This window comes from Eutrigla gurnardus, assembly GCF_963514095.1.
Source record: "Eutrigla gurnardus genome assembly, chromosome: 12".
NCBI lineage: Eukaryota > Metazoa > Chordata > Actinopteri > Perciformes > Triglidae > Eutrigla > Eutrigla gurnardus.
The window spans coordinates 5,480,151-5,507,258 of record NC_139926.1 but is presented as its reverse complement, the minus strand read 5'-3'; the positions used below and the strand labels follow the sequence as shown (position 1 = coordinate 5,507,258).

The 27,108-nt window shown below is 41.5% G+C and overlaps 2 protein-coding genes across 6 annotated transcripts in view; one reads left to right on the top strand and one right to left on the bottom strand.

Annotated features, from left to right (window-relative positions):
• fam124a (family with sequence similarity 124 member A) overlaps window positions 1-20,175 on the bottom strand; it is a 32,893-nt gene extending 12,718 nt beyond the window's left edge. For 2 of the 5 annotated variants that reach the window (XM_084022500.1, XM_084022501.1), the window contains exons 1-2: window positions 19,981-20,175; window positions 15,208-15,239 (exon numbers count right to left, since the gene is read on the bottom strand). In XM_084022500.1, coding sequence (XP_083878626.1) covers window positions 15,208-15,239; window positions 19,981-20,036 — 88 coding nt within the window. In that variant the 5' untranslated portion in view covers window positions 20,037-20,175. Of the gene's footprint in view, window positions 1-15,207; window positions 15,240-19,391; window positions 19,432-19,980 lie in introns of all 5 variants that reach the window. The other 3 variants (XM_084022498.1, XM_084022499.1, XM_084022502.1) reach the window with 3 other exon arrangements.
• A 4,428-nt stretch (window positions 20,176-24,603) lies between these two features.
• Window positions 24,604-27,108, top strand: part of tsn (translin) — a 4,849-nt gene continuing 2,344 nt past the window's right edge. The window contains exons 1-4 of the mRNA XM_084023338.1: window positions 24,604-24,778; window positions 25,356-25,449; window positions 25,542-25,638; window positions 25,782-25,804. Coding sequence (XP_083879464.1) covers window positions 24,713-24,778; window positions 25,356-25,449; window positions 25,542-25,638; window positions 25,782-25,804 — 280 coding nt within the window. The 5' untranslated portion in view covers window positions 24,604-24,712. The remainder of the gene's footprint in view (window positions 24,779-25,355; window positions 25,450-25,541; window positions 25,639-25,781; window positions 25,805-27,108) is intronic.

The window sequence follows — 27,108 nt, the reverse complement described above, 5'->3', positions numbered from 1 at the left end:
TTCATATGTAAGTAAAAAATATTCACATATAAAAAACAAGATTCATAAACATATTTCCAATGCACACACAAATCTAAAAAAAAAATCACAAATACATGAATGTTAAAGTATTTGCAATCTTCATCAAATACGCATTTGGGGCTTGTTACATTCATATATGAACTGTTGGACCTGTATTTACAAAGTGCTTTTAATTTGTAAACCTCCCTGCATTTGTGTGTGAAACTTTTGAGACTCCCCTGACGTGACTCTGATCCACAAATGCGTTTTTTCTAAGAGGAGGTTGTCTGTAGCCAATCAGATGTCTCCCTCCTTTACAGCCAATCACGTGAGTGTCTCCCCCAAAAGTCTAAAACACAACTCCGCCCGCACCGGTTCATCTTCCCCAGAATGAGGGAATAAATTACTTCCATAAAATGCTTCTTTATAAAAGAAAAATAGATATTTATATAACTGTACACCTAATCTATACAGCATAAAGACAGGGAGCACAGGAAGAAGGGAAATTATCTCCAGAAATAAGGTCGATTCTGGCTCTAGCACCCATATCCCTCCAACGCAACGCACTCACGTGATTGGCTGTAAAGGAGGGAGACATCTGATTGGCTACAGACAACCTCCTCTTAGAAAAAACGCATTTGTGGATCGGAGTCACGTCAGGGGAGTCTCAAAAGTTTCACACACAAATGCAGGGAGGTTTACAAATTAAAAGCACTTTGTAAATACAGGTCCAACAGTTCATATATGAATGTAACAAGCCCCAAATGCGTATTTGATGAAGATTGCAAATACTTTAACATTCATGTATTTGTGATTTTTTTTTAGATTTGTGTGTGCATTGGAAATATGTTTATGAATCTTGTTTTTTATATGTGAATATTTTTTACTTACATATGAAATGAAACATATTTGTGTGTGCATTGAAAATGTATTTGTGTTTTGAGTCACATGTATATACAAATCCCCAAATACATTTGTAAATCTTTTTTGTGCATTTGTGAATTTCTGTGTGCATTTGTGAATTTCTGTGTGCATTTGTGAATTATGAGACTGTTCTAGCTCGAGCCCGGCGCCTCTGATTAGCATAAAGTAGATTCGACTTCAACTTTAGGCAAATGAGGAGCGGCCAACTCGCGCGCCGTCTCTCGACATTCGCCGCGACGCTACCAGAATACATTGCACGGCTTGACAATGAATGGGACGCGGGGAAACACCGCTGCCTGTGGACACGCACCTTCCCTCTGGATCAAGACTACAGGTGCCACCGACGGCCATAAATCATACAATGCGCGTTTTTTTTTTTTTTTTAAATACCGAGCGTTAATCGCGCGTTAAAAAAATGAACGGCGTTAAGAGGATGTTGCGTTAACGCGCGATTAACGCGTTAACTTTGACAGCCCTAATTGAGACCATACTGTGATTCATGGGCGAGCGGTCATAATAAGCTATAAATGCAGTGCATGCCCAAGCCCTTCAATAAAAATAATTGAAAATATTAATCTGGCAGTGTGTTCAATTATACAATACCTTAGTTTTACTGTTTTGGTCTTAAATCCGTGCCTAATCTGTCCCGTTTTGCTTGCGAAAAGCTGGAAAGCTGACAGCTTGTTTCGCGCATGCGCACTGTGACACCGACTAGTTACTGCTAAAGGCTGTGTTTACTGTAGATGAGCATTTTGAATGGCAAAAAAGCTGTCAGTGAAGCAGCTTATCTGCCAACGCGCATGCGCAAAAATGACTTGTTTGAATTGTTCAGCGGGAAACTGTCAGTGGTTCATTCATTGTGTAGCCTGGTCAAAATGACTGAAAATATTAATTATATTCAGGCTTTGCGTTCAGTGCCGTTTTCGCGGAGACCTTTTGAGGAAAAGAAAGCTATAATTTCAAGTGGTCGGCCTACTCCTGAAGTAAATATCACAAAGACTGCAAAGAATTCCGTCCGTCACTTTCAAGCTAGCGCGTATGAGAAACATAAATGGCTAGCTAGCCGACCCCCCTCCCGTCAAACGATCCGGTCTGACAGCGACATATTGCCTGTTCATTCATGAAAACCATCTCGAAACACTCTCAGTCAAACAAGGTGGGGAATGAGAAATCTGCGGCGCTACTAGCCTAGTTCGTTTTAAAAACACACCGGCAGCAGCGCCTACTGATCTGAGACGTGTCAGTGAGTTACTGTAAATGCTGTGCGGAAAACCAGCTGTGGTCTGTGATTGAGGTGCAGACGGGTGAGTTTGGAGCTGACGAGAGGATCGCGCTGACGACCGCTTCGTTAAATTTTTCTCATTGAAAAACTATACAACTGGCATTTAGATGATGTTCTCCATAAAAAAATAAGTGAAATACTGTAATAACAATTCGGTTTTAGTAATCAACCGCTTATAGTGATCAAAGGTAGGCCTACTCTGGACCAACGTGATCACTACAAGCTGTTTCCACTAACCATATTATATTTTTTATTAAAAAATATAATGCCCCCCCACGGGCGCGCATGGTATTGACACTTCAGCATGACCACAGTAAATGGTCACCGCTCGCCACTGCTGTGATTGTTGTTTTTATTGTTGTTTTGCTGTTCAGCACCTTGGGCTGTATCTTGGCATGAAATGTGCTATACAAATAATCCTTTCCTTTGTTTACCTCTTTGTTCTTTCCCTCCCTCCTCCTCTCTATCACCCTTCTCCATTTCCCTCCTCCACGTCCAACTCCGTCATCCCCCCCTCCCTCACTCCTCTGTGGAGGCTCATTAGTGCCATTAGGAGGTCATTACTGAAGCCTACAGGAATGTTCCAGACCAGCGGGAGCGCTGCATTCAGGTGTAGCCTCCTTGTGAACCCCTGATCTGATGCAGCAGCACTTCCGCGGAAATGTTCCCAAACTATAGTCATATTTAAACCGGTGTTTTCATTCCTGCATGTTACACGTATCTCCTCATCTCCATGTTCTCTCATGTCCGTACAGTCTTTATCTGACATCTCGGGGGACTCGTCCTATTTCGTCGAAGGACACGCAGTTTTCTTGTCCCTGGCACAGCCGGCTGTTTGGCTGCAGCCAGAATCCCTCCATGAAACAGAGAGGCCTAACAGGGACAGGATCAGTCTCATGAGTCCCACTGGCCTTTACAAAAGGACAGATTCTACTTGACCAAAGTGGTGACATTTTTCTAAATGTTAAGCTCTGGTTACGAGGGAACGTTGGTGGCCATTAGAGGTGTAACTACAGTTGGCTCAGGGTACAGTTGCTTATTCTTTTCTTAGTTTTGTATAATATTTTTTCTTGTGTATGCGCCTCTTTTGCATGCTGCATGACATTTTTTCTAGAGGCTTTTAGATGCGCATAAAAGCTCTAATATTCTCAACTTTTTAGCGCAAATTGTGGAGTCGCACCGCTCGTCAATGTCACACTTGGCCCAGGCAGCCAATCCAATCAATCAAGAAGTTCCCTGCCTCTTGTAGTTTGACTTCCTGTCTTTGTGTCTCACCTGTGTTGATAAAGTCTCGTCAGGCTTGCTCTGTTCCCTTTGTTTCCACTGATCAGTTTCCAGCCTGCCCTCATGTCTGCCCACCTGTGTCTTGTCTGATTAGCTTCTGTTTATTTAATTTGTATTTTTCTCTGTGTCAGTGTCAGGTCGCCTGCTTAGTCCGATGTTGACATGTGTTCCTCATAACATTCTGGTTTGCTTTTTAAGTTCAGTCCATTGTGTTTTTTCCTTTGTATTTATGTTCCCTCCGTTTTCTTTCTAGTCAGATTCAGCATTTTTGTACTAGTTTTGGTTATTAAAACTCACCTTTTCATGTTTAATTTGAGCTGCCTGCCCCCTTTTCTGCATTTGGGTCTTTTGTTGTATTCCACAATCATGATAATCGACGTCCACACATACAGAATAGACGAACATAAATAATAATTACATTATGGAAAATCAAGATGTGTTCTATTAGTGATTAACATATTCAGTTTTATTATCTGTTGCATTAAATTGTTACAAACTAAACTTTAATCGATTTGATTAGTTGATTTAAAATTAATCCTATTCAATAAACTACCGTAATTTAATATCCGATTCTCATTCATCTTCATGGGGCTGAAGAAAAAAGCAGAATCAAGAAAGGTTTTCTCTCTGATATGTAGCTTCCATCAAGACACCAAACACTGGGCTGTAAGGGTATTTACTGTACAGACAGCTTGTGTAATCTCCAGTAACTCTGACTACACTCAGGAGACAGAACATGCCTCATTAGCATTGATACAACAGTTCATAAGGAGATGAATTACTCAGTTTCTTTTTCTTGTTTTATTTTCTATACGCCTGGGAAATCATAAAAACTCCACAGTTCTTGGGAGTCTCACTGACTCTAGGATTAGTTTGAGTTAGGATCAAGGCCACAGAGCCGTTTATTTCTGTCTGATCGTATTACAATCAGTATAAAGTGTCTGCTGGACCTCTGAGTGACATCAAACCACCGTGTGAAACACGTGGACGACTGGTATCCACCTGGATATTTAACATACATGGAAGATTTCAACCAGCTAGGATACAATATACCAGCTGCACCAAACATTGTTACAGGAATAACAAGTCAGTCCATCAACTGCATGTCCTACGTTATTACTTTTGCAACTTCAGCTAACGTGAATGGAAAAAAAGCTAATTTTGCTTGAGTTTCAGACATGATAAAAAGTTGAACTCTTGAAGTCTTATAGAGAAGCTAATTCCTGCTCCTTCTGGTGTCTCTCATGTGACATTATTTCATAGAAAATATGTGCGAAAGTCAATGACGAGAAACAACTACTTTTTTGATCCTGTTCGAATTGTCCCATGAATTACACGTCAAGTCTCAGTTTGTCGTAGGTTTGTTGTCGTATTTTTAGTTTAGTGTGAAAGCGCTCAGTGAATCACATCTCTGGTCTCACACAACGTACCTCACCCACACAGCCATTAGCTTGTCTTGTTAGCTAACTTAGCTACGTTCCATCACTAATGTAACGTTATCTTTTCTGATGTGTTTTATCCAGCGACTCTTTTTATCAGCCCAAGGTGGTCCACCGGAAGGGGCAGGACTTTGAAGTCTTTATTAGTACTTTATGCTCATTTATGGATGCGTAACACATGTTTTTCATTTAATTATGTCACTAACAGAGCGGACTACGACAAAACCGGCCCAATTTCAGAAGGGGGCGTTATTCTCTTCATAGTTGCAAATATCAGGCTCATGTGAGATTACGCACCAGCAGGGTCAGTAGCCGCATCGCTGCTGCTAGCCATGGGTAACGTAGCTAATTAACTGCTATCAGTTGCTTTGGTGGACAACCAAAATATCTGTTAGCTTTGCACATTTAGCTGAACCAGTCTTTTCCTCTTATTGTCCCTTATTTTTTTTGCACCTTCTTTTCTCTTCTTACTGTCTTTCTCCATTTGTTAGGCTATGTTTGACCCCTGAATCGCTTGCCACTTGATATGGTGTTGATTATGATTAGATTTACAGCCCCCCCCCCACACACACACAAAAATGAGTCAGCCCATTCTATTTAGTAGGCCTGTACATCAGTGTTGCGGCATGTGGTGAATTTCTTTGACTTTTTTTTTTCAGCGGCCCAAATCGTCCCAAGAGTCCATCGACTCTTCTGCCAGAACTGCCAGATTGCCGGTCCAGCCATGGTCTCTAATCTCTTAATCCATTACAGTCATCAAGCTGACGTTCTGACTACATGCACACTTGTGCATGTGCACAACCATCCTCAACATACACATAATCAATTAGTACATTTACAGAGAGGAGAAAGACTTCTACCTTCGCTCTGTGTTAACCAGCAACACATGCTCGCAGCCATACGGCCTGTCGATGACGTCTGCTAAAGCAACACGCCTTCCCCTGAACATATGAGAGTGATTAGCAGTGAAAACTCGGCCGAGGCCTCTGTGTGTGTTTAAGTGCTGCAGTCACAGCTTCAGCGAGCTGCCCTCAGTGGAAGTCACAACAACTGGAGGAGGAAATTTAAGACGGGGGCCTCTTTGTGTCGTCTGGTAAGAAAAAGAAAAAAGGTCCAATACTCAAACGTTGGTTTGACTGCTGCCAAGCAAATTAAAATGTAAAGAAAGGTTTCATTATTTCCAAATGTCAAACAAGGAAGGTTAACTCTGGTTGGGGTTGTTCCACGTTATCTTTTCTAACACTGACAATGTTCTCTCTATTTGAGTTTATGTTCAAGTAATGTTTGCTAAAAAAATTACAGTGACCAGCTGTTTTAGGAAATTACTGAGCCTCGTTTTTAAAGATTTATGTCCAAATGGGTTCTTCCTGAAGTGCAGACGTTCTAACCAGAATAATTTGCTTTCAAAAGAACCCTTTTTGGGAGTCCACCATGACACTGCACTTCTACACTCAGAGCTAATATTCCCTCCCTGCCTGTCTCTTGACCACACACACAGCGGGTACCAACGGTACCGACACATCAGTGGGCTGAATGGAGCAGATGGGGGTGGCAGACGGGCAGCTGAATAAAACCCCAAACTAAGGGGTTAAGAAGAAATAATAATTTGAAAAAACTGAAAATGCCTTTGTAACTGTCTCTGAATGTACATCATACTTTGTCATCATTTTCTTTAATAAAATGTTTAAACAAAAAAAAAGAGTGTATAGACGTGTGTCCAGCTGTTTTGTACACACTGTGCTCTCCCGAAGGGGCTCGTCGTAGTGTTGCTCTCGGAGTGTTTCCAATGTTTCTAACAAGCATGGGAAACATTTCAATTCAGAATCAATGAGTCATCTGATCGGCTCTTCTGATCAGAATGAGCGAAACCACTGATCAAACTACTTAGAATGAATATCAGCTGAAGCAGAAGAACCCAATATGGTTCAAGTTAGGACCTTTATTTCTAAGAGTGGAGATCTGTTTGTTACAGGAGAGACAGGAAGTCAGATAAGCACTGAGAGACAGACGGACACATTGTTGGTTTTGGTCTTTTGCTGGCAATAAAAAACCGAGAACAACTCCAGCTTTATCCTGAATGCTGTTCACATTAAGTGAGATCGCCACAACCTTAGAGTTTCACAGAAGAAAAAAATAATCAGATCAAATTGTGGAACCCCTGTTTTCTGATTTCAGAAACTTCAGACCCAGATAGATAAGATGTGTTAGCACAGACTGTTGGCTTACTGAAGAGACCAGTCAACAGGCTAGGACAAGTTAATGCAGGTCATGTGACCTTCACACAAATTGGGGGCTGAGGAATAAAAAGGGCTACAGTTCCTCCACTCGTCATCTGACCCAGATGTAAAGACCCTCACATTGAAGCTGAATTTCAGCACCACAGGGGTTCAACATTATGGACCTGATCCAAACTTGATGCATGGAAACTGACCCAAACCTGCTTAAAGGGGACCCTTTGACATTCAAACTTGATCTGAAAATACCCGAGGACTGTATCCAAAATGTGGTTGACCCCAGACAAAGAGAAAACTGGCAGCAGCATGAAACACGGCCATTTTACAAGCAAACGTGGTCAAAACGAGTTCACAGTGATTTTTCCCAGCAGCAGGATTCCACACAAAGTCAAGGAAAGGCACAAATAGATGCAAATTCAAGTTATTTGCGCAAGTTGTAATATTTCAACTCACGCAATAAATGTGTGTGACGTTGTGTCGTGAAAGCCCATCAGTGTTGAGATTCTCCTCCTGTCGTCCTGACGTTGTTGAATCAGAAACGGAGGAAACAAATGTTGTCTCCTGTGTCTGTGGTCCCCCAGAGGTCTAAATAGTAGCTCACATTAGTCCAGAGACCAGACCAGACTATGTGGAGGAACCAGATACTGTCTGTGGTCCCCCAGAGGTCTAGATAGTAGCTCACATTAGTCCAGAGACCAGACCAGACTATGTGGAGGAACCAGAGACTGTCTGTGGTCCCCCAGAGGTCTACGAAAGTAGCTCACATTAGTCCAGAGACCAGACCAGACTATGTGGAGAAACCAGAGACTGTCTGTGGTCCCCCAGAGGTCTAGATAGTAGCTCACATTAGTCCAGAGACCAGACCAGACTATGTGGAGAAACCAGAGACTGTCTGTGGTCCAAACAACAAGGTCTCTGCTGTATTTATGTCTAGATGACCTCATTCTGAGTGTTGATGGAGCAGCTACAATGTTAGCATTAGACATGACATTCAGACACGGTCCAAAAAGACGATCCATGTGGTTGACCCCAGCAGACCCAGAGAGAGAGAGCACAGTGACAGCCGCCATTAAACAAGCAGCCAAAGTTGAAAAGAGTTCAGATGCTGGTCTAGGATCTACTTGGAAGCTCCTGGGTATTAGACACAAGGTAATGCCATTTGTGGCTGTAATTTTAAACCTGCAGGTTTATAATGCTGCGACGAATGTTTCATTCATTGCATAGTTCGAATGAAATGTTCTTTGGTAAAGAATTTCTGACTGGCACTCAGTAACTCAGTTAGTTCTTCATGGTTGTCTCGTCTCACCTTTTATTTCAAACTACGTGGAGAATTTTAAAAATGTGTTATTGGAACTTTACTGCAGTAAAATAACTGTACTACTCCTTTAGATCAGCAACCATACACTTTATGAGCACAACACTGAATATTTTCTATTTTCTCTAGCATTTTGTGACTATTTCATGACCTGCTGTGAGCCTTGGTTGTGGTGGCACACTTTTTAAAGAACACACTTTTTAGTCTTTAAGGTATCATGCATTTCAATTCAAAAGCTCAAATCCACAGTCAACACCTCTGCAAGGAACCAAGTAAGAACCTCCAACTTCCACCCCATATATTTATTTTAAACTCAATGTGCTGGATGGCAGACAAAACAACAAAAACATACGCTGCCTGGCCACAAAAAAAGTCACTCTAATATTTTGTTGGACCGCCTTTACCTTTGATTACAGCATGCATTCCCTTTGGCATCATTTCAATACGTTAATGCAATGTTATTCTGTTCATACATTTTTCACCAAGATCTTGTATTGATGATTGAGTCTTCTCCAGCTCATCCCGAAAATTCTCAATGGGGTTAAGGTCTGGACTCTGTGGTGCCGATCCATGTGTGAAAATGATCTGTCATGCTCCCTGAACCACTCCTTCACTATTTCAGGCCAATGAATCCTGCCATTGGCATCTTGGAATATGCCAGTCTCACCAGGGAAGAAAAACGCCATTGATGGAAAAACCTGCTCATTCAGTATATTCAGCTAGTCAGCTGACCTCATAACGTTGCTGAACCTAGACCTGACCAACTGAAGCGAGCCCAGATCATAACACTGCCCCCGCAGGCTTGTACCGTAGGCAATGTATCACTTCATCTGCCTCTCTTCTTACCCTGCTGCCCCATCACTCTGGAACAGGGTCAATCTGGACTCATCAGACCACATGATCCTTTTCCATTGCTCCAGAGTTCAACCTTTATGCTCCCTAGCAAATTGAAATGCTCTTACTTCCACTATTTCACCACTTATTTAAGTGATCTCTGAACCCAATCACTCAAGAATTTCTTCCGACCACATATCTTCCACAAAGACGATGGTCCTCCACTATCCTTCCAGTTTTTAATAATGTGCTGGACACACCTAATTGTATTAGTTTCAGCAAACTCCTCAGTAGTTTTCTTTGCTTGACGCAGTCCAATATTTTGACCCGTCTGAAACATCTAAAGTTGGAGGTAGAACTCAAGCGGATTCAAATCTGTTTAAAAACAAAAGCACCCATAGCTGACTTACACCTCTTCAAAAATGGAAATGCACAAATTAAATCCTTATCAACTCTCATCAAAAACATAAATACAAATACAACTTAATGTTTTAAACCGTTCACTGTATGTGAACTCATGTGCTCAACCCATTGTATGTTTACTACAGAAGAACAAAACCAAACCAACACAAAAGACAAGCACAGAAAAAATGTAACACGCATGGCAATTAGGAGGAGTGAGAAATCAAAAATATCCTAAAAAGGCAACTTTGTGTCTTCCATTTCTGTCCGCCTGCAGATGTTAAGGAGGAGAAAATGTAGCTGAAGATGTTTTAAATGCCACTCAAAACCACAGAATTATTTCAGGGAAGGAAGTAAAAGTTTACAGGCTCCTTCTCTGGTGAGTATTTGATCCACTGACGAATGCTCTTGGCCGTGTTCACATCTTGGAAGGTAACTAACAAACGTGTTCCTGGTTCTGCTATTGTGCTGCTGGTCTCAGCTAGAAAATGACCGGACATACAGGGGGTCAAGTAGCCTGCTGTGACCATTGGACAAATAATACAATATATTTATGTAGCAGCTCTCACAAAGGTACAAAATGCTGTACAATAACATCAGAACACATTTAACGTTGAGATTAAATGAACAATGCCTTTTTAACCCCTTAAGATCACATCATGTGCATCTATTAAACAATATATGCCAAAGTCATTTTTTCTCCAGGATTACATAAACTACTAGCAACCAATAAAATGACATCCATCCATCAATCGAACTGCAACTTTTAGCAACAAGGGAGGTTGTGAGCGGAGCAGTAGCTACTTACTCAACCTGCATACTTTTTAGCTGTCCAATCAAATGTAAAGGATTGGATTTCAGTCCTTCTTGTAACCTTACACCCCTAAAATAGTCTGTTTCTCTGGGAAAAACTCACAGTACAGAATCTAAAGACGCTCTAACTTCCATTTAAGTGAAATTAAGTTAAAATGAAGCATTTTAAAACCAACTCAAATGCCTTCAAAAATAATAGAATCTCAGAAAAGCAATTCTTAAAGGTGGCTTTTCATAAGCTTCGGGTTTGCATCGTCTGCATAAAAATGGAAACTGTAAGACTGAGTAGCTGAGAGGGAGTATGTAAATAGAAAACAGAACCAGCCTCAGCATGAATCCCTGGGGAACCCCACAGACCAGGTTAGGCCTTTTAGTCAGGACCTAAACCATTGCAGAGAAGAGCCACTGATGCTCATTCAGGTCACAAGACGGTCCAAGATGATATCAGGTTCAGTAGTTGAAGTCCACATTTTGATGTGACTCAATTTGCTCTCTAACCCCCAAAATACTAACTTTTACTAGGGCTGCAAAATTAATTGCGATTAAGATTTTTACCACAATGAAATGTTAAATGTAAAATCAACAGCTTTATCAATATTTAAAATGCTCCGCTCATAGAGAACTCTGCTGCATATCAAATCAAGCACTAAACTCACAGCCAGCCACCAGCTTCACTCAGCTGACATGCCACTACTGAATGCAGGTGAAGAACGTTATTTTAATTTGGTGGAAAGATTTGTTTGTTAACATGGAAGTGAACCTTTCCTGACTGCTGCATGTTCACATTAAATGTGTTCAACTGGGACTCCAGTGTGACTTTTATTGTGAAACATCCAGAGGAAGTACTGTATCACCAAGGTTAACGTCTACCAAATGAAATATTGTAATTTTTCTTCAGATAATCCAATCCCCATCAGTGCTTCCTCACTCGTAGCATGAGTGCAGTGATGCACATGTCCAGAGACTGCTGGGGACTGACCGATGACGTTGACCTGTGACTCCCAGGCTTTTGTCCAACGAACATCAATCCTGTCTTTGGAATAAAAGACTCACTGAACTGCTCAGTATACTGTTGCATATTTATTTCATTCACTTCCTTTCATTACAGATTTATTAAGAGAAACATTTCCACAGTTTTTGTTTTGCTTTTCATTACCTGCAAAAACTTGAATATATCTGGACTTATATCCAAGTTTTTCTCTTCATCTTCGTCATAAATACATCTACAGCATATTTTTGTCCGACAGATCTGCATCCTTTCGTAGTATATTTGTGTCTCTGCTCAGCATCTGACCTCTGCATAGTTTTAAACCTCCCTTTGACCTAAAATTATTCATTTCTCTGACAGCCCCCTCTGTGCAGAAAACCATTAAGGTCATTCACGCTGCATGGACACCCATCTGCTGTGTGACCAATAGAAAGTGAGGTTGAGCATGATGAAGTGTTTGTTGAAGCCTCTTGAATTAAAACCTATAAAGATGCTGCACAGAGCAGCTGCAGACTGTGAGGGATATACGACCTCGATCTGTCCTGTTGGATTTGTTCACCAAAATGTTTATGCAACCTGATGCCAGAATAAATACCAACATTAGAAGACAGTGCTGACATATTTTAGTTATTGGTTGAGTGGTTTTATTTGATTTATTTATTGTTTTTGGTTGTGTAGTTTTATTTAATTTAGGTTTTATTTATTCATTGTTTTGGTTGTGTGGTTTTATTTCATTCATGTTTTATTTATTTAGGATCCGTTTGCGTCATTGACGACAGGAGGAGAATCTGACGATTGGCAACACAGTGACACACAACTTGCGTGTGTACATGAATGAGGTTAATTTTGCCTATTCCCCTTCGTCACGTCTATTCACGTCTTTAAATGATCTATTCACGTCTTTGTTAGATTCAACTTTTAGCCATTTGAACTCTCCAGTCTCTGGTCCACAGGACCTACAGCAGAGACAACCCAGACAGACAGACACTAGTGGTTTAACATGACATTAGTCTGTCTGCAGGGGGCTTCTGGCGGGTCTGAGCTGGGGTCAAAGGTCAGGGGTTATAACCACCTGTGTAAACACGAGTAGCTCTCTAGCAGAACCTAAATATACTCCTGCGGAGGCAACAGACGATGCGTCATGCTCCTCTTGCAAACGAACACAGACATGCTTGGAGGACAAACACACAGGCTTCTCAATGTTGTCCTGTTACATCTGTCTGCATCCATCCGTCCTGTCTGTCCTGTCTGTCCCGTCTGTTCTGTCTGTCCTGTCTTCATCAGTGTTTGTCTCGCTGCAGGACGGGTTCTCATGAACTTATACTGAGCATGAAACAAAGAAGAGGAAAGAAGCTCATCTGATACAGGAAAGACAAAGGAAACATGAGGGGAAAGACCAAGATCACTCTGCATGTGTGCGCGTGTGTGTGTGTGTGTGTGTGTGTTTGTGTTTGTGTGTGTGTGTGTGTGTGTGTGTGTGAGAGAGAGAGAGACGTGTGGTTCTGGTGTGATAACGCAGTTTCCTGTAGACCAGATTAATGGGCTAATATTGGATGTAATCCTCCCATTGTGAGGGAAACCTGGCAACCAGACTGGTGAGAGGTCATGACCTCTGTGAACACAGATTGACAAAATCACCGACCGCAGCATTAGATTTCTGCTAATCTGATCTCCCCAGGATTAGAGAACAAATTCTGGTGTAATTACACATATATCTGTGATGTAAAGGAGGCGTGCATGTCCACATAGAGAGCCGGCCTGCATCCTGCATGTAAACCCCCGAACCGTCCGTGAAACCTCAGCTCACATGCATAATGTGACATTATTAGTTAGTGAGTTAGAGTCAGCTGACAACCAGTGAAAACACACACTCTCTCACACACACCCACCCCCCCCCCCCACACACACACACACACACACACACACACACACACACACACACACACACACACACACACACACACACACACACACACACACACACACACACACATTTCATGTCAAGATTATCCTGGCCAAAATAATTGCGATTCCAATATTATCCTGATAATCATCAAATTGTGCTTAAAACTTTTAAAATAGCAGCAAAACACACTGGAATTACCTTACCGCACATTTTGTCAAGAAACACATTTTTGTTGCATCATAGAATACGTCTTTTATTAAGTGAAGATCATAAATGAGGTATGAAAAACGATGATTACTGTAAATAACGGTTAAAAAAATATCATTACATCTGTGAATTTGTTCTTTCTGATATTTCCTGGAGGCCTTTTTCCCCCCTTCTCTACCATGATAGTGAGCTAGACAGCTTTTTGTTACTCATTATGTATGTTAAACGAAGGCTTAGTGATGTGTTCATTAGATTAGACGGAGTCAAATATATAAAACCCTTATGCACAGATTTGGTGGAGGTATCGAATTAATGACCCGTCAACGTATCTCTTTGTCCCGTCCTTTTAGCAACATCGCTGCATTCCCACATCTCAGGACTTAACTCGGTACAATGTTATTATTGACTAAAATCCAAGAAAATGACATCTAAACTGAAGCAAACCAAATGCATCCATTAAGCGTGTAACAAATCTCCTTTTGGTTAATCTAAAAATGCCAGTACAGAAAAACTCTTTGTAACTGGTGAACAAGGTCACAGATATCACATTGATTGCACCATAGAAATAGAATAGGAGTAGAACGGATATTGAACTCTTTTCAGTGGTCATGTGACTTGTAGTCAGTAGGGCTGATGTTGTTACTGTAAAACCTCACCTCAGTGCACTGGCCACAAGTCAGTTTACAGAAGCAACCCGCTGCAACGCTCATGATGGCACACATGCTACACTCTGACCTTCTTGCTACGTTGCTATGGGAATGTCCCTTCTACTCCTTTTCTATTTCTATGGCTTGCACACATAATTATAGCTTTCATTATATTTTCCTGGGAAATGGTTATTTATGTGTCCCAACCAACGTATGTGTGACGCTGAGTATTGTGAGTGCTGAGTGCAAATTTGGGGGAAAATGATGTCTATCATTGTCATTTGTCAAAGTGTGTCAAATGACCCATCAGTTGTTACTTTTAATAGTCTGATCAAGTTGAATGTTTGTTTTGTCATTGATTGTATAATTGGCAACAATTTACTATATTCAATGTGCAAAATGTTCAGTGAAAAGGTTAAAAGTAACGGATATCACCACAAAACTTCCCCTGCTGATTACTGACATGTAGACAATTGTTTTCTGTTACAAGTTTTATGATCACTTAATATGCAAATGAGGCATTATTATCTAATGGTAACTTGAATTTAACTTGAATGGTGTATTTAGGAGAAATCTACAGATGCAAATAGACAAAGAAGTCAAATGAATGTTTTCTTTTCTTTCCACTACAAAGAAGACATGTTATGGAATATAAATGAATGATAAAAAACATGTTTAAGCCTGTAGTGTCTCATGCATATCTACACCATCACCATAAACATAAGCTAAGTTGGAATTGGGAAGAAAATAACAATCAAGTAATGTGTTATTACCACTGAATCCTTTCTAAAACCTGCCACACAGGCATCTAAACACAATCCTCCCTGAAAGTGGATTTATTCTGTCAGTGAGTATTAGCGAGATAAAGAGCCTGAGCTGTGTGTGTTTGTGTCACCGCTAGCAACGCTTTATGTCGCCTTTAGTTTACTCACTGCTGGTTGAGGACAAGGGACTGTAATCAGACCTGCAGGGGACGACAGGACATGAGACAGAGAGGAGAGGAGACAGGAAGTTTATATTACAGTGTGAAGTACAATCAACGTGATTTAAAGGGTGACACTCATATTTCAAATAAAGTGCTGACAGACGGCTAAACAGAAGGAGAGGTCACCAAAGAAAAGGCAGCCAGACATTTCCTAGTGGTTTCTATGTGAAGGGATGAAACACAGGGACGAGGTACTCTTTGTGATACTGCTCTCAAGTACAATATTCAGGTACTTATGCTGCTTTATACTATATAGGGCTGGTCAATATATTGATAACAATATCGTGATATCAGACTAGATGTTGTCTTATATTCATACCAACAAACAGGTTTTAAAGGCTCTGTTACAGTTGCAGACTGTTCTAGCTGTTCTATCATTTGTCTTCATGTCATTATAGAAAATCCACTTATTTGTGTACATCGACGTGAATTTTAGTGACGCTCATTATTCGATTTCACAGTCACATCCTGATGCAGACTCAACATAAATTGAACATTTTGGTTCCAGCTCTGTTTGTGCTTAAAGGAACCAGAAGTGGGACCAAGTTTTGAAAGTGCCAAGTAAGTCTCAAGTCCTAAACACTGAGTTTCAAGTCTTGAACAAGTCAAAATGCACTCTCCACCAAATGTAATGCCATCTGTGTCCCCATCTGTAATTTTCAACGTGCTCTGACCATTGCGTAGTCTAAATGAAATGATCTTTGGTATAATTTCCAACTGGCGCTCAGTAACGTTACAATAGTTATTCATGGTTGTCTCCTCTCTCTTTGGTCCAAACAAAGTGGATCTGAATGAAGTGTCCACTTGCCAGGAATGAACAGCGTTAACATTAGTTGATCCAGGAAATGAATTGGTTGGTGGCCAACACAGTAAAATAGTACAAGTTACCCAATTTAAATCTACCGATTCGTGTACATGGAGGCTTCATTCAAAGCATTGTATTTCAATTGGACATATTGTTGGTTCCTGCACACCATTTTTCATTAGTTTGGACGACATTAAACTACAAAACCTCTTTAAAAGTGGCGTGCTCGTTATACACCTTTCCCCCACTTCTGATCCGTATGCTAAGCTAAGCTAACAGACATGCAGACATGAGGATGGTATTAATCTCACTATTTGCAAGAAGGCAAATACGCATATTTCCAAAACAGCCTAGTCTCCTAAAATTACGTTCCCACACAACGAAACTGTATTGTGAATTACATTTCTCGGGAATATGTATTTTGTCGTTTGCTCTTTATGTATCACAGATTTCAAAGGAGTGAAGGACTGTGGAGGGTGGAGGTCTGGCTGCTGGACGGGTCGAAAACACAGGACTTTCACCAGGAGACTGAAGCTAATGTCCCCTGTGACCAAAGTAGTTTTGTAGTTTCATAGTGATTTTAAGCTGAAGTGTGATGTTTTTACTCAACTTAGCCAATTTGTTATCTTGCCTAAACCTAACTATGTCATTGAGTAGCGTTTTTAGTTTCATTTTGGTCATTAACCACGTGGTTCCAACTGTTTGAAAACTGAGACCATTTGGTGCTGAAAAAAAAAGTCTGCTTTGTTTTGCAGCAGACAGGGTCTTTCCAAAAATGTCTACTCTTCAAACAATAGGATCGTATTAGGTAGGCTGCCGGACTCACTCACAGAAAGTCTCTAATCTAAAGCTCCCATCTTTGAACTGGGAGAGAAGCAGCATTAGATTTCTGCTAATCTGATCTCCCAGGATTAGAGAACAAATTCTGGTGTTTTGTGTAATTAGTTACACATATATCTGTGATGTGAAAGAGATGCATGTCCACATAGAGAGCCAGCCTGCATCCTGCATGTAAACCCCCGAACCGTCCATGAAACCTCAGTTCACATGCATAATGTGACATTATTAGTCCCACGGGAGTCAGCTGACAACCAGTGAAAACTGTTCCTCCACACACACACACACACACACACACACACACACACACACACACACACACACACACACACACACACACACACACACACACACACACACACACACACACACACACACACACACACACACGGCCTCCCTGTGTCTCCGTCTCTAAACTAATAAAGCCTCTGGAGCTGCCGGACAGCAGGAAACAGAGGAGAGAGTCTGTTTCCTGCAGCAGGAGGTTATCAATCTAACTAACAGGGACATTAGTGGTGTAGAGAGAGGAAGTGTGGGAAGAAGCAGAGGTGAGCGGAGAAAGGTAAGAAGGAAAGACGATGGGGCACTGCAGAGGGGAGCGAAAGAAGAGACAAATATACTATCAACTGGACGACGTTCCTGCGAAAGGACACGGTGAGAGTCAAAGACGTGTCCCTGCATACAAAACGACCATGTGGAGAAAAGACTTTATGAGGTAGCAGTGGGTGCAGCTCCAGGTCTGGTTTGATGGCTCCCTTGGGTGTGTTCATTTGGCAGGACTCTCCCAGTTAGCATCTCTGTTGGCGTTCCCAGTCTGGCCACGCTGCATCGCTTCATCTCCGTCCAAAGTCAATAAACGCACAGTGAAGCAAAGACGGGCAGCGGCGCCGTCATGCACGCAGGGTTTGACTGCAGAGTGACCTGAGGGCTCGAAAGTGAGCCGGGAGGCGTCTCTCTGTTCGGTGGTGAAGGACCGACGCACAGAAAGTCACTAAACATAAAGCCACAAATCTTTTGACTCTTCCAAACTCTGACTCGTGTGAGGATTTTATGGCGTGCTACAGTTAAAGTGGAAACAGACAACTTTCCCCCTGTACCGTTTCCAAGTGGTATTATTGTTGGCACAAAAACAACCGGATCACTTCCTGTTTCCCTCAGAGAGAACCAACCCAACAACACAGCACACACGGCATTCTGTTTTCTACAGGTACTCCAGGTGTTCCACCGTCCACCACTCCTGCTACTGAGGACAGGAACACAAGTGCCAACTCAAACCAGATAGGGTTCTCTGGCTTCTCCCTGCCCAAGAAACCCTTTTTAGTTCCTGGTAGAATCTTTCAACTTCTAGAGGGTTCTACCTAGAACCTAGTTTTTGGCAGTGACACAAGAGGGTGTAACTAAGTAAAACCGAATGCTGAATAAGAATTTCTTCGGACCACAATGTTACAATTAACTTCCATGAGGTGAAAACCAACAGTGAAAGTGTTAAAGTTGTAAGACGAAAACAGGGACAACTCCAGACTGGACAACACCATGGTAGCGACCTGTCAATCACAAGGTAGCCCCGCCCTAAATCATCCCCTGCTTTGTGGTCTTCTTGACCAAATTAACCATCATCGACTAAATGAACATCATGTTGTGTTGAAGAAGACTTGAAACTAGAGATTGAGACCATAAACTTATGTTCACAATGTTTACCGAGATAATAAATCAAGTGAGAAGGAGGCTCATTTTCTCATAGACTTCTTTTTTATAACCAGAGGAGTCGCCCCCTGATGGCCAGCAAAGAAAAATGTTTCAAGACACTTTAGCATTGGCTTCACTTTTCCGAAAATCATTTTCAGAAAACACTTTATCTTTCTAATTGTCCTATAATAAATGAAGTTTGACCTCTGCATTTAACCCATCCTAAGCATCAGGAGCACTCAAGGTCACTGAGCGGATAGGAACCAGGGATCAAACCACCAACCTTGTGATTACATCTTCAAGGCCGCCATGAAGTCAGTGATTAGTGATTGGCGAAAACATGATGGCAAAAACAGTCTGACGTGAGCAGAACGGCTAAAAACAGTGGATGTGGCAGTTGCAAACAGGAAGCGGAGCGAGGCAGGAGAGGTGGTGGAGGTGACCTGATGGAGGTCATGTTTCTGTGTTATAGCTGGGCGGTCCTGGCATTACACTCAAAGCTCTCTGCAGTTTTCCCATGAAACACATGATATTGTTTGGTTCCGGTTCACAGCCAATGAAGCAGCATGTTCCCAGGTGACCCATTAATGTTCTGATTACTTTTCCCACCTTACTCGCCTACAATATAAGAGTGAAGAGAACATTATATCGTTTAACACCAACCTTAGACAAATAAGGGAAATCAGATTTCTAGCTCAATCTGTCACATTTAACTATCATCTAGGGGTTAAAGGTCATGCATCTGCCTCTAAAACACACACAGGTCCTTCACTACAACAAAAACACATCCAGCAGGAACGTACCTCCCTTCAGCAGAAACTGAAGCACATATTTGTCTAACAGCTGAAAACAAAGGGAAACAATAAATGTATCAACTACTTAATTAACTCCACTAGAACGCATCTTAACTTTCTACTTAATAATTGGGATCACACCTCCTCCATCAGCATAAAAACTCATAATAACACAATGTAGGAAATCCAATGATTGGTTATTGATCAATAAGCCTTGATGTCTAACGTCACTTTACAGGGTTGATAGGCGATCTGCCGTCTGTTTGTTACCCTTGTTCTCCGCAGAGATGGGTACCAACACCAAACTCCATGTAGGCCTACATTCTTGTGGATTTAAAGCTGCCTTTCTTATCTGACAGGCGATAAGCAGTAGCATCGTTTCTCACCGTAAACGCATCCTTGCTCTAATTCGGCGCATCGTTACATGAGCACAATTAATACAAACACTTCCAGAAAAGAAAAAAGACTTCAAACGAGGATTTGAGACCGGTTTGCCACACAAAAAAAGTTGAATTACCCTGACAGAAATGTTGAAATGATTTAAAAACATAAATGCAGAATCAATGAATATGACATTGAGGATTTGTGCTTCACTCACCCTCCAGTCTCGGCTCCTGAATCCACGCAGTCATCTCCTGCGGAGGTTTTCTCCATCTCACAGGCTCTGCTGAACAGCACTTAGCCGCATTGTTTCAACGTCCCACGGTAACGAGTCAACCGGGGCATTTAGAAGCACGGCACGGTTCAGACGAAGGGACGGAGAGTCTGCTGAGCCGGTTTCTAACTCCTCACCTCTACTGAGCTGTAACTATTTGAAGCAACAGGCGACGGAGCGACTGCCTCTCTGCGTCAGCTGCTCTCTGCGGTGATGCCTTCTGGAACCGTCGGAAATATGGCAACTACAAGTAGGACGCACCTGAGTGGTATCAGAACGTGGTTTGAAATATTGTATTAGTGTTGGAGCTATTTATTTATTGGTAGTATTTAGTGCTGTTTAGTTTAGTATTCTGAATCAATTTATTTGATTTTATTATGATTAGATTTCTATGAATATTCTAGTTTATGATTTGTTTAGTTTAGGTGTTTCTTGTTTATTATCTGTGTTTTGTTTCATTTGGGCACGTTGAGCTGAAGCTGAAATTATATAGGTAAGCTGTCGGTAAGGGACCAGCATGCACCTGGGTGGACAAATGTTTTTTTACAGAGTGGGAGAGGCACAGGATTATTCTTTGTTCTTTGTTTGCTCGCTTTCTAGTTAAATAAACCACGTTTTTTTGTTGAAATTGGACATTTGTTTGGACATTATGTTTTTCCCATCCGAGTACACCACAACCCATGGTGCATCAGTGGCCCTTTGATTTGAAACTTGTATTTGTTTTGACAAACGGCTACTACAATTAGGTATGTACAAGTCATTATATTTAAAATTATTTTACATTCCGTAATGTTGCTCTGTAAATCAAAAATATTAGGTCATATAGATTGTCTTTTTTTGTGTTAATTATTACATCCTTAGCCCTGTGATAGACTGGCGTCCTGTCCAGGGTGTACCCTGCCTTCGCCCAATGACAGCTGGGACCCTGAATACAGGATAAGCTGTAGAAAATGGATGGATGGATGGATGGTATTACATCCTTTTAACCCTTGTATGGTATTCAGGTCAAATTGACCCATTTCAAATTTTTAAAAGAAGAAAAATGGTAGAAGTATATTTTTTTTCTACCTGAAACTCAATGGCCTTAGCTCATTTTCTGTGATAAACATGTACAAACAAAAAATGATAATGTAGCACACGTGCTTCTATACCCCACACATTTACATCCTTCATATGGTGTTCGGGTCAATTTGATCAGAATACACAGAGACACACAGAAACATGCCCCCACACACACAGACACGCACACACACTCAGACCGTTTGCTCTCACTTTCCTGCACTCTTTACCCTATCACGTCCAGTTCTATGAAGTCTGTCTGTCTCCTCACCAGCAGCAAAGCAGCAGAGCGTCTAAGCCTGGTAAGCAGGTACGTGACAAACTGTCTGCTGGTCGTGTCTTAGTTCATGGAAACATTTCCTCTAGACGTTGCCTCGCTTGTTAACGTTGTTTAAGAACACTCATGCTACGTCACGTCACATTGTAGCACATGTTCACCTTTGTCATGTTTGTTTGTTTGTTCCAGCTGAGAGCAAACAGCTGACCAGTCGGGAGAGAGCATTCTGGGAAGTGCCAGCTGGAAGAGACATCTCCAGTGTCTACAGTACACCATCAGACCACCAAAACCATTCCTCCAATAAAAAGACAAAAGTCTGTCTATGTTTACGATTGGTCTCTGTCTTTAATGTTGTATGTAAGAAATGATAGAAGCTGAAAACATGGAGTGGACATAAACGTGTAAAATCATTGTTCTCAGTCACTTTGCTGCAGTTATCAAATTCAAATAGTTTCACATCACATCATCATGGAATCAGTCTTGGACCACTTTGAGTCACTTCTATATAGAAACAACCTTAGAATGTATTCTAAACATACATCCTACAGATATCATAAAGCCCTCAGATAACTTCAGATAGCAGTGAAACAGCACCATCTTGTGGTCGCCGTGTGTTGCTATAAGTCCAACCAGAAGCCTCCATAAACACTGTTGTCACGGTGTGTTACCTTTCCAGCTTATCGGCCCTGAACCCTAGTTGGGAGCACGCTGTGGATGCTAACGTGACCTTTGCTCGTTCAGCTGGTGACCCGCATTTCTAGTGTCCGGGTGACACGACCAGAAGAATGACAGGAGAGATCCTTCATCGTCCAACCAGAGGCTTTCATTGAGTCGTCTACAAGAGGACAAACGCTGCAGTCTTGTGAGGCTGTAATCTTGAGCTCATCTAATACACTTCTGCTGGCTAACAACACTCATCTGTACATCAACTTCACCGGCTGCAGCGAGGGAGCAGCGGCTTCTCACATCCACACACATCCACGGAGACTACGCTTCCCATCACACCTCACCTCACATACCGGTACGCAGGTTACCCATAAGGCCGGCAACACTCCCCCACCCTGGATGATAATTAAATCCCTAATATCACTCCAGCATTAACACACTGAAATACTGAAATATTCCCCATGAAACCACATTTCCCACAGTCCATGCGGGCTCCTCTCCCAGTGAGAGAAATTGAAGGCAAGGATGGGTAAAGGAATATCCAACAGAAGTCCATTAAACACACCGTGTGTCGTCCATAAAGGTAGCTGAGTGTCCATAACATACTTCTGCAGACTGAAAAGTTCAATACTGCTAATGCAGCGTTTAGCTCTGGCGTCGTGTGATATCACCCTGTGGTTTTCTCTTGTTTTGATTTACTTTTTAACCCTTGTATGGTAGACACAGACACAAACACACAGAAACATGCCCCCACCCACACAGACATGCACACACACACACACGGACATGCACACACACACACACACACAGACCGTTTGCTCTTCTTTCCTGCACTCTTTACCCTGTCATGTCCACCTGCAAACCCCTTGTTTAGAATGTTACTCCATAATGTGCTACATATCTTTGTCCCATATGCCTCACACCTGCACATCAAGGTGGTGGGACAAAAGAGATAAATACCTCTACATCGCAGTATGACCCACTGATTCAGTTTTCAGAGGGCATTAGAGCTTTAGAGTCAGGCACACAGTGATCTGGAAGAGGAAGATGTCTCCGAATGTGAGGATCATTCAAATATCAATCCAGAGTATTCTGAATGTGAATTTGAAGGTGCCTTCTGTCAGAATATGCACCACGAGGAACACCACAAGCAGCCGCTGGAGCAGCCCGAGAGCCTCTGGAAGAGCCCCACAGACATATGAATGCAATTCATGACACACAATGAAAACATTGTTTCACTTTTTTGCATGATTTATGACACCCAGGTTTTGAGTATAATGGATTTTTAACATCAATTCTGACTTATATCCAAAAAAACAAAACAAATCACTTCCTTTGATAATTGTGTTCTAGTAGACACTGATTGTAATTATCAAATATATATGTTATCTCTATTGTTTGAAATTGAGATAAAGACAATATATATTAATGGTTTATTAAGTAAAATTTTGTATCAGAATTGTTTTTAATACCCCCAATATGTCCCGGGTCAATTTGATCCGAGGGATACCAGAGGGTCCCAAAAGTGAAGACCTAAGGGTTAAAGTAGTAATTCAAAAATAATGAGATAATGTCATCATCTTGTACATTATGTACATTATGTGTATTTTTTATTTGGGATTTTAAAATGACATCACCTTTTGTTTTTCTGTCAGAAATGGGCTCATAGAGTTGAAATGTTTAGATGATGTAGAATTTATTTTTAGACCCAAAGAAAAGCCTTTGCATAGGAGTAAGAATACAGATCCTCCCCTTAAATGTAAATAAATGGTATTCAAAAACGAAAGGACTCTAAAATCAGTATAGCAGTATATTTCAGTAAATGTCATCCTCACTTAGAGCTTTAAGGATAGAAAAGCGTGTCCCTGGTACGCTTGATTTTACTGTGATAAAAGAAACGCTGCCACATCAAGTAGGCTATGCTTGAGATGAGGCTGGTAATAGTCACACTTTTGCGTTTGATGTTGCTTTTTTTCGAGCAACACTTGAAGCTAACCTTATAGTTTTGGCTCCATCAACAGGGTGAAAGAGGTACTGCAGTGTGGCTGTTATCCCACCAGAATAAAAGCAGCAATCATCAAAACACTGAAGCTGAATGACATTTCTCCTATTTGTTTTTTATTAGAATAATTTAATCTCATATATTTTCTGACATTGTTATCATGATTATTATTATGGGTAAATATATTCAATGTATCTGATGGAGAAATATTAGGTCCTCATTTTTTGGTTATAGATGAATGAATTAACACAAAATTAACACAAAAAGAATACTCATCAAATGGTTTGACCTGCACATACCTGCTGGAAGACCCACCTTTTAGAAAGAGATATAATTTCCCAATCATAATTATATATACACACACACATTCACGTATTAAGTGTGGTGATAGTCTTTTTGCACCACAGTTTACCCAAATTATGTAAAGTATTTTTATTTTAATTTGAAGCACGTATCTGTGAAAATGATATTACATGATTAGTATTTACTTGTTCTTATACAAAAAATAAATAATCTACAACGACGTGACGTCGGAAGCGATGACCTCATCTCCGCGCGCCACTATAGCAGCACCGAGGCAGAGGTGGCGGTTCTCGTGCACGTTGATGTTTTTAAGATTAGCTTAGCAACTAGCTGCTTGACGGATCTTGATCGGCAGCGTGAACGCAGAAATGTCTGTGACCGAGATGTTCAGTTACATCCAGGGCTTCCTGAGCGCCGACCAGGACGTCAGAGAGGTAACGTGAATGGAGAGCGAGGCTGCTGCTCGTTGCTAGCTGCTAACATGAAACGAACAAACAGACAAAAGTCTGGTGTGTTAGCTAGCAGGCAGTGATTCGCTACGACGGCTACCCGTGAACGTTATTTAAGATAAGAATGCACAATTGTGTTGTCACCATTGTGGGACATCGCGTTAAAGCTACTTCCGGTTCCACGCTAACGTGGACACCAGATTAAATTCAAGCTAGACTGCATTTTGTGAAGAAAACGCGCGTGAGCTGTGAACTGTTAGCTGCTGCTTCTGTCAGCAAAGACGATGTTTTAGTGCCCCCTACAGGCGAAATGATGTCACACGCTGCAGTCTTGTTCAGCATCCCCATCTGGACAACGAGGCATGGGACGACACGAACATTTCATTCACGTTTCAATTTAAGAAATACATATTTTAAGTGCTTCACGGATGAGACAATTGTTTAGTGAAAATCCTCGTGTTGAGTGAAATTAACATCAATTATAAGATCGTACCGAAAATACCTCAAATGTATATGTAATGGTTGTGTTAATAATAAAAACCTTTAATGGACTTTGTTGCAGGATATCCGTAAGGTGGTCCAGTCCCTGGAGCAGACTGCCAGAGAAATACTGACGGTTCTCCAAAGTGTCCACCAGCCATCTGGTTTCAAAGAAAGTGAGCGTCTCACACAGTTTGGACTTGTTCACGGACACTGATCGAAGTCTTCAGCTTCACACCTGTCAATCTCTTTTCCCTTCTCTCACTAGTTCCCAGTAAATGTGCAAAGGCCCGGGAGTTATTCAGCACAGTCAGGACACAAATTGACGACATCAAAACTAAATTTCCCGTGGAGCAGTACTACAGGTAGGAAACCGCTGTCGGGACTGTTCAGTAGTTCATCTGCAGACATGTTCAGCTCACAAATACTTATCTACTTAAAGTGATGGTTCGGAGTGAAATGCACCAGAGGTAATTTCCACCATGACATCCAGCCAACACCCCCTCAGAAGCATTTTTAACGATGGTCAACGTTGGTCAAGATAGCCGCTATCAGCCGAATGGCTTAGTACTAGCGCTATAGTACATAGAGTATATCTCGTAAATTACCCCACTAGCAGCCGAGGATAGAAGCTATCAGGCAAGTGTTCTTTTAAATAAACTCCTGGTGTACTTACAAACTTTAAAATGCCTCGTTTTGTGAGTACAGACCCTATGTGTACTACTGCAGGAGTTTGGTAACATTCCATGCATTATTAGTGGGGTAATTTACGAGATATACACTATGTACAATCGCGCTAGTACTAAGCCATTCAGCTGATCGCCCTATCTTGACCAATGTTGTCCATCGCTAAAAATGCTTCTGAGGGGGTGTTTGGCTGGATGTCATGGTGGAAATTACCTAGGGTGCATTTCACTCCGAACCATCACTTTAAATTAGGGATGTCCCGATCCAGCTTTTTGCACTTCCGATCCGATACCGATATTGTAGCTTTTAGTATCGGCCGATACCGATACCGGCCGATCCAAGCATGTATTAAAGATTAAAGATATTTAATTTTACATTCAACATTTTTGTTCAACCAGAGTGTATCACAAGGAGAGAGTGACTTATTAAGGTGCCGGTTGATGGTAATGATCCAAAATTGGGGGCCGGAAAAATATGGCTGGAAAATGATAAGCATCACATTAATAGCTACAGATACTGTAAAACACTATAACGACATATGAGTGCATTTATTGTCTTATTTTATCAAGTAAAATATAAGTTATGGGTTTACTCAACAGCCTAATAGTTCATAGAAATTCAGGTAGAAATAGGTTAACTCAGAGTTCCACAGCTTATCAAAAACAATCCTCCCCCACAGACGTCATCACGTCCTAATACTACACACACAATATGGCTTGATGCTGTTTTGAAGGAGTGCATATATTTATCGACAACACTCGACCTGCATCAGCGCATGTGCGCACGAGCGGATCTGTGCGAGCAGGCAGCGCGGAAGCCGGTCCGGTTCCGGTACCGGTCCAGTTCCGCTCACACCACGAGTCTGAAGAGTGCAACAGCTTATCAAAATACAGTGTCAACTCCGTGTTTCAAAGTAGAAAGCGACATCGTGGTGGTTAAACGAGGCGGAAGGTGTGCGCTAGGTGTGCTGGAAAACGCGGACCGGACTTTAGGGAAAACGGGGAAAAAAACTGGAATGGATTACTATATCGGTGTGCTGGAAAACACGGACCGGAGTTTTGAAAAAAAGACTGGATCGGGAGTCCGGATCGGGATTTTCCCGTGCAGGCCGATCCGAATATCGATATGCATTTTTTGCTAATATCGGC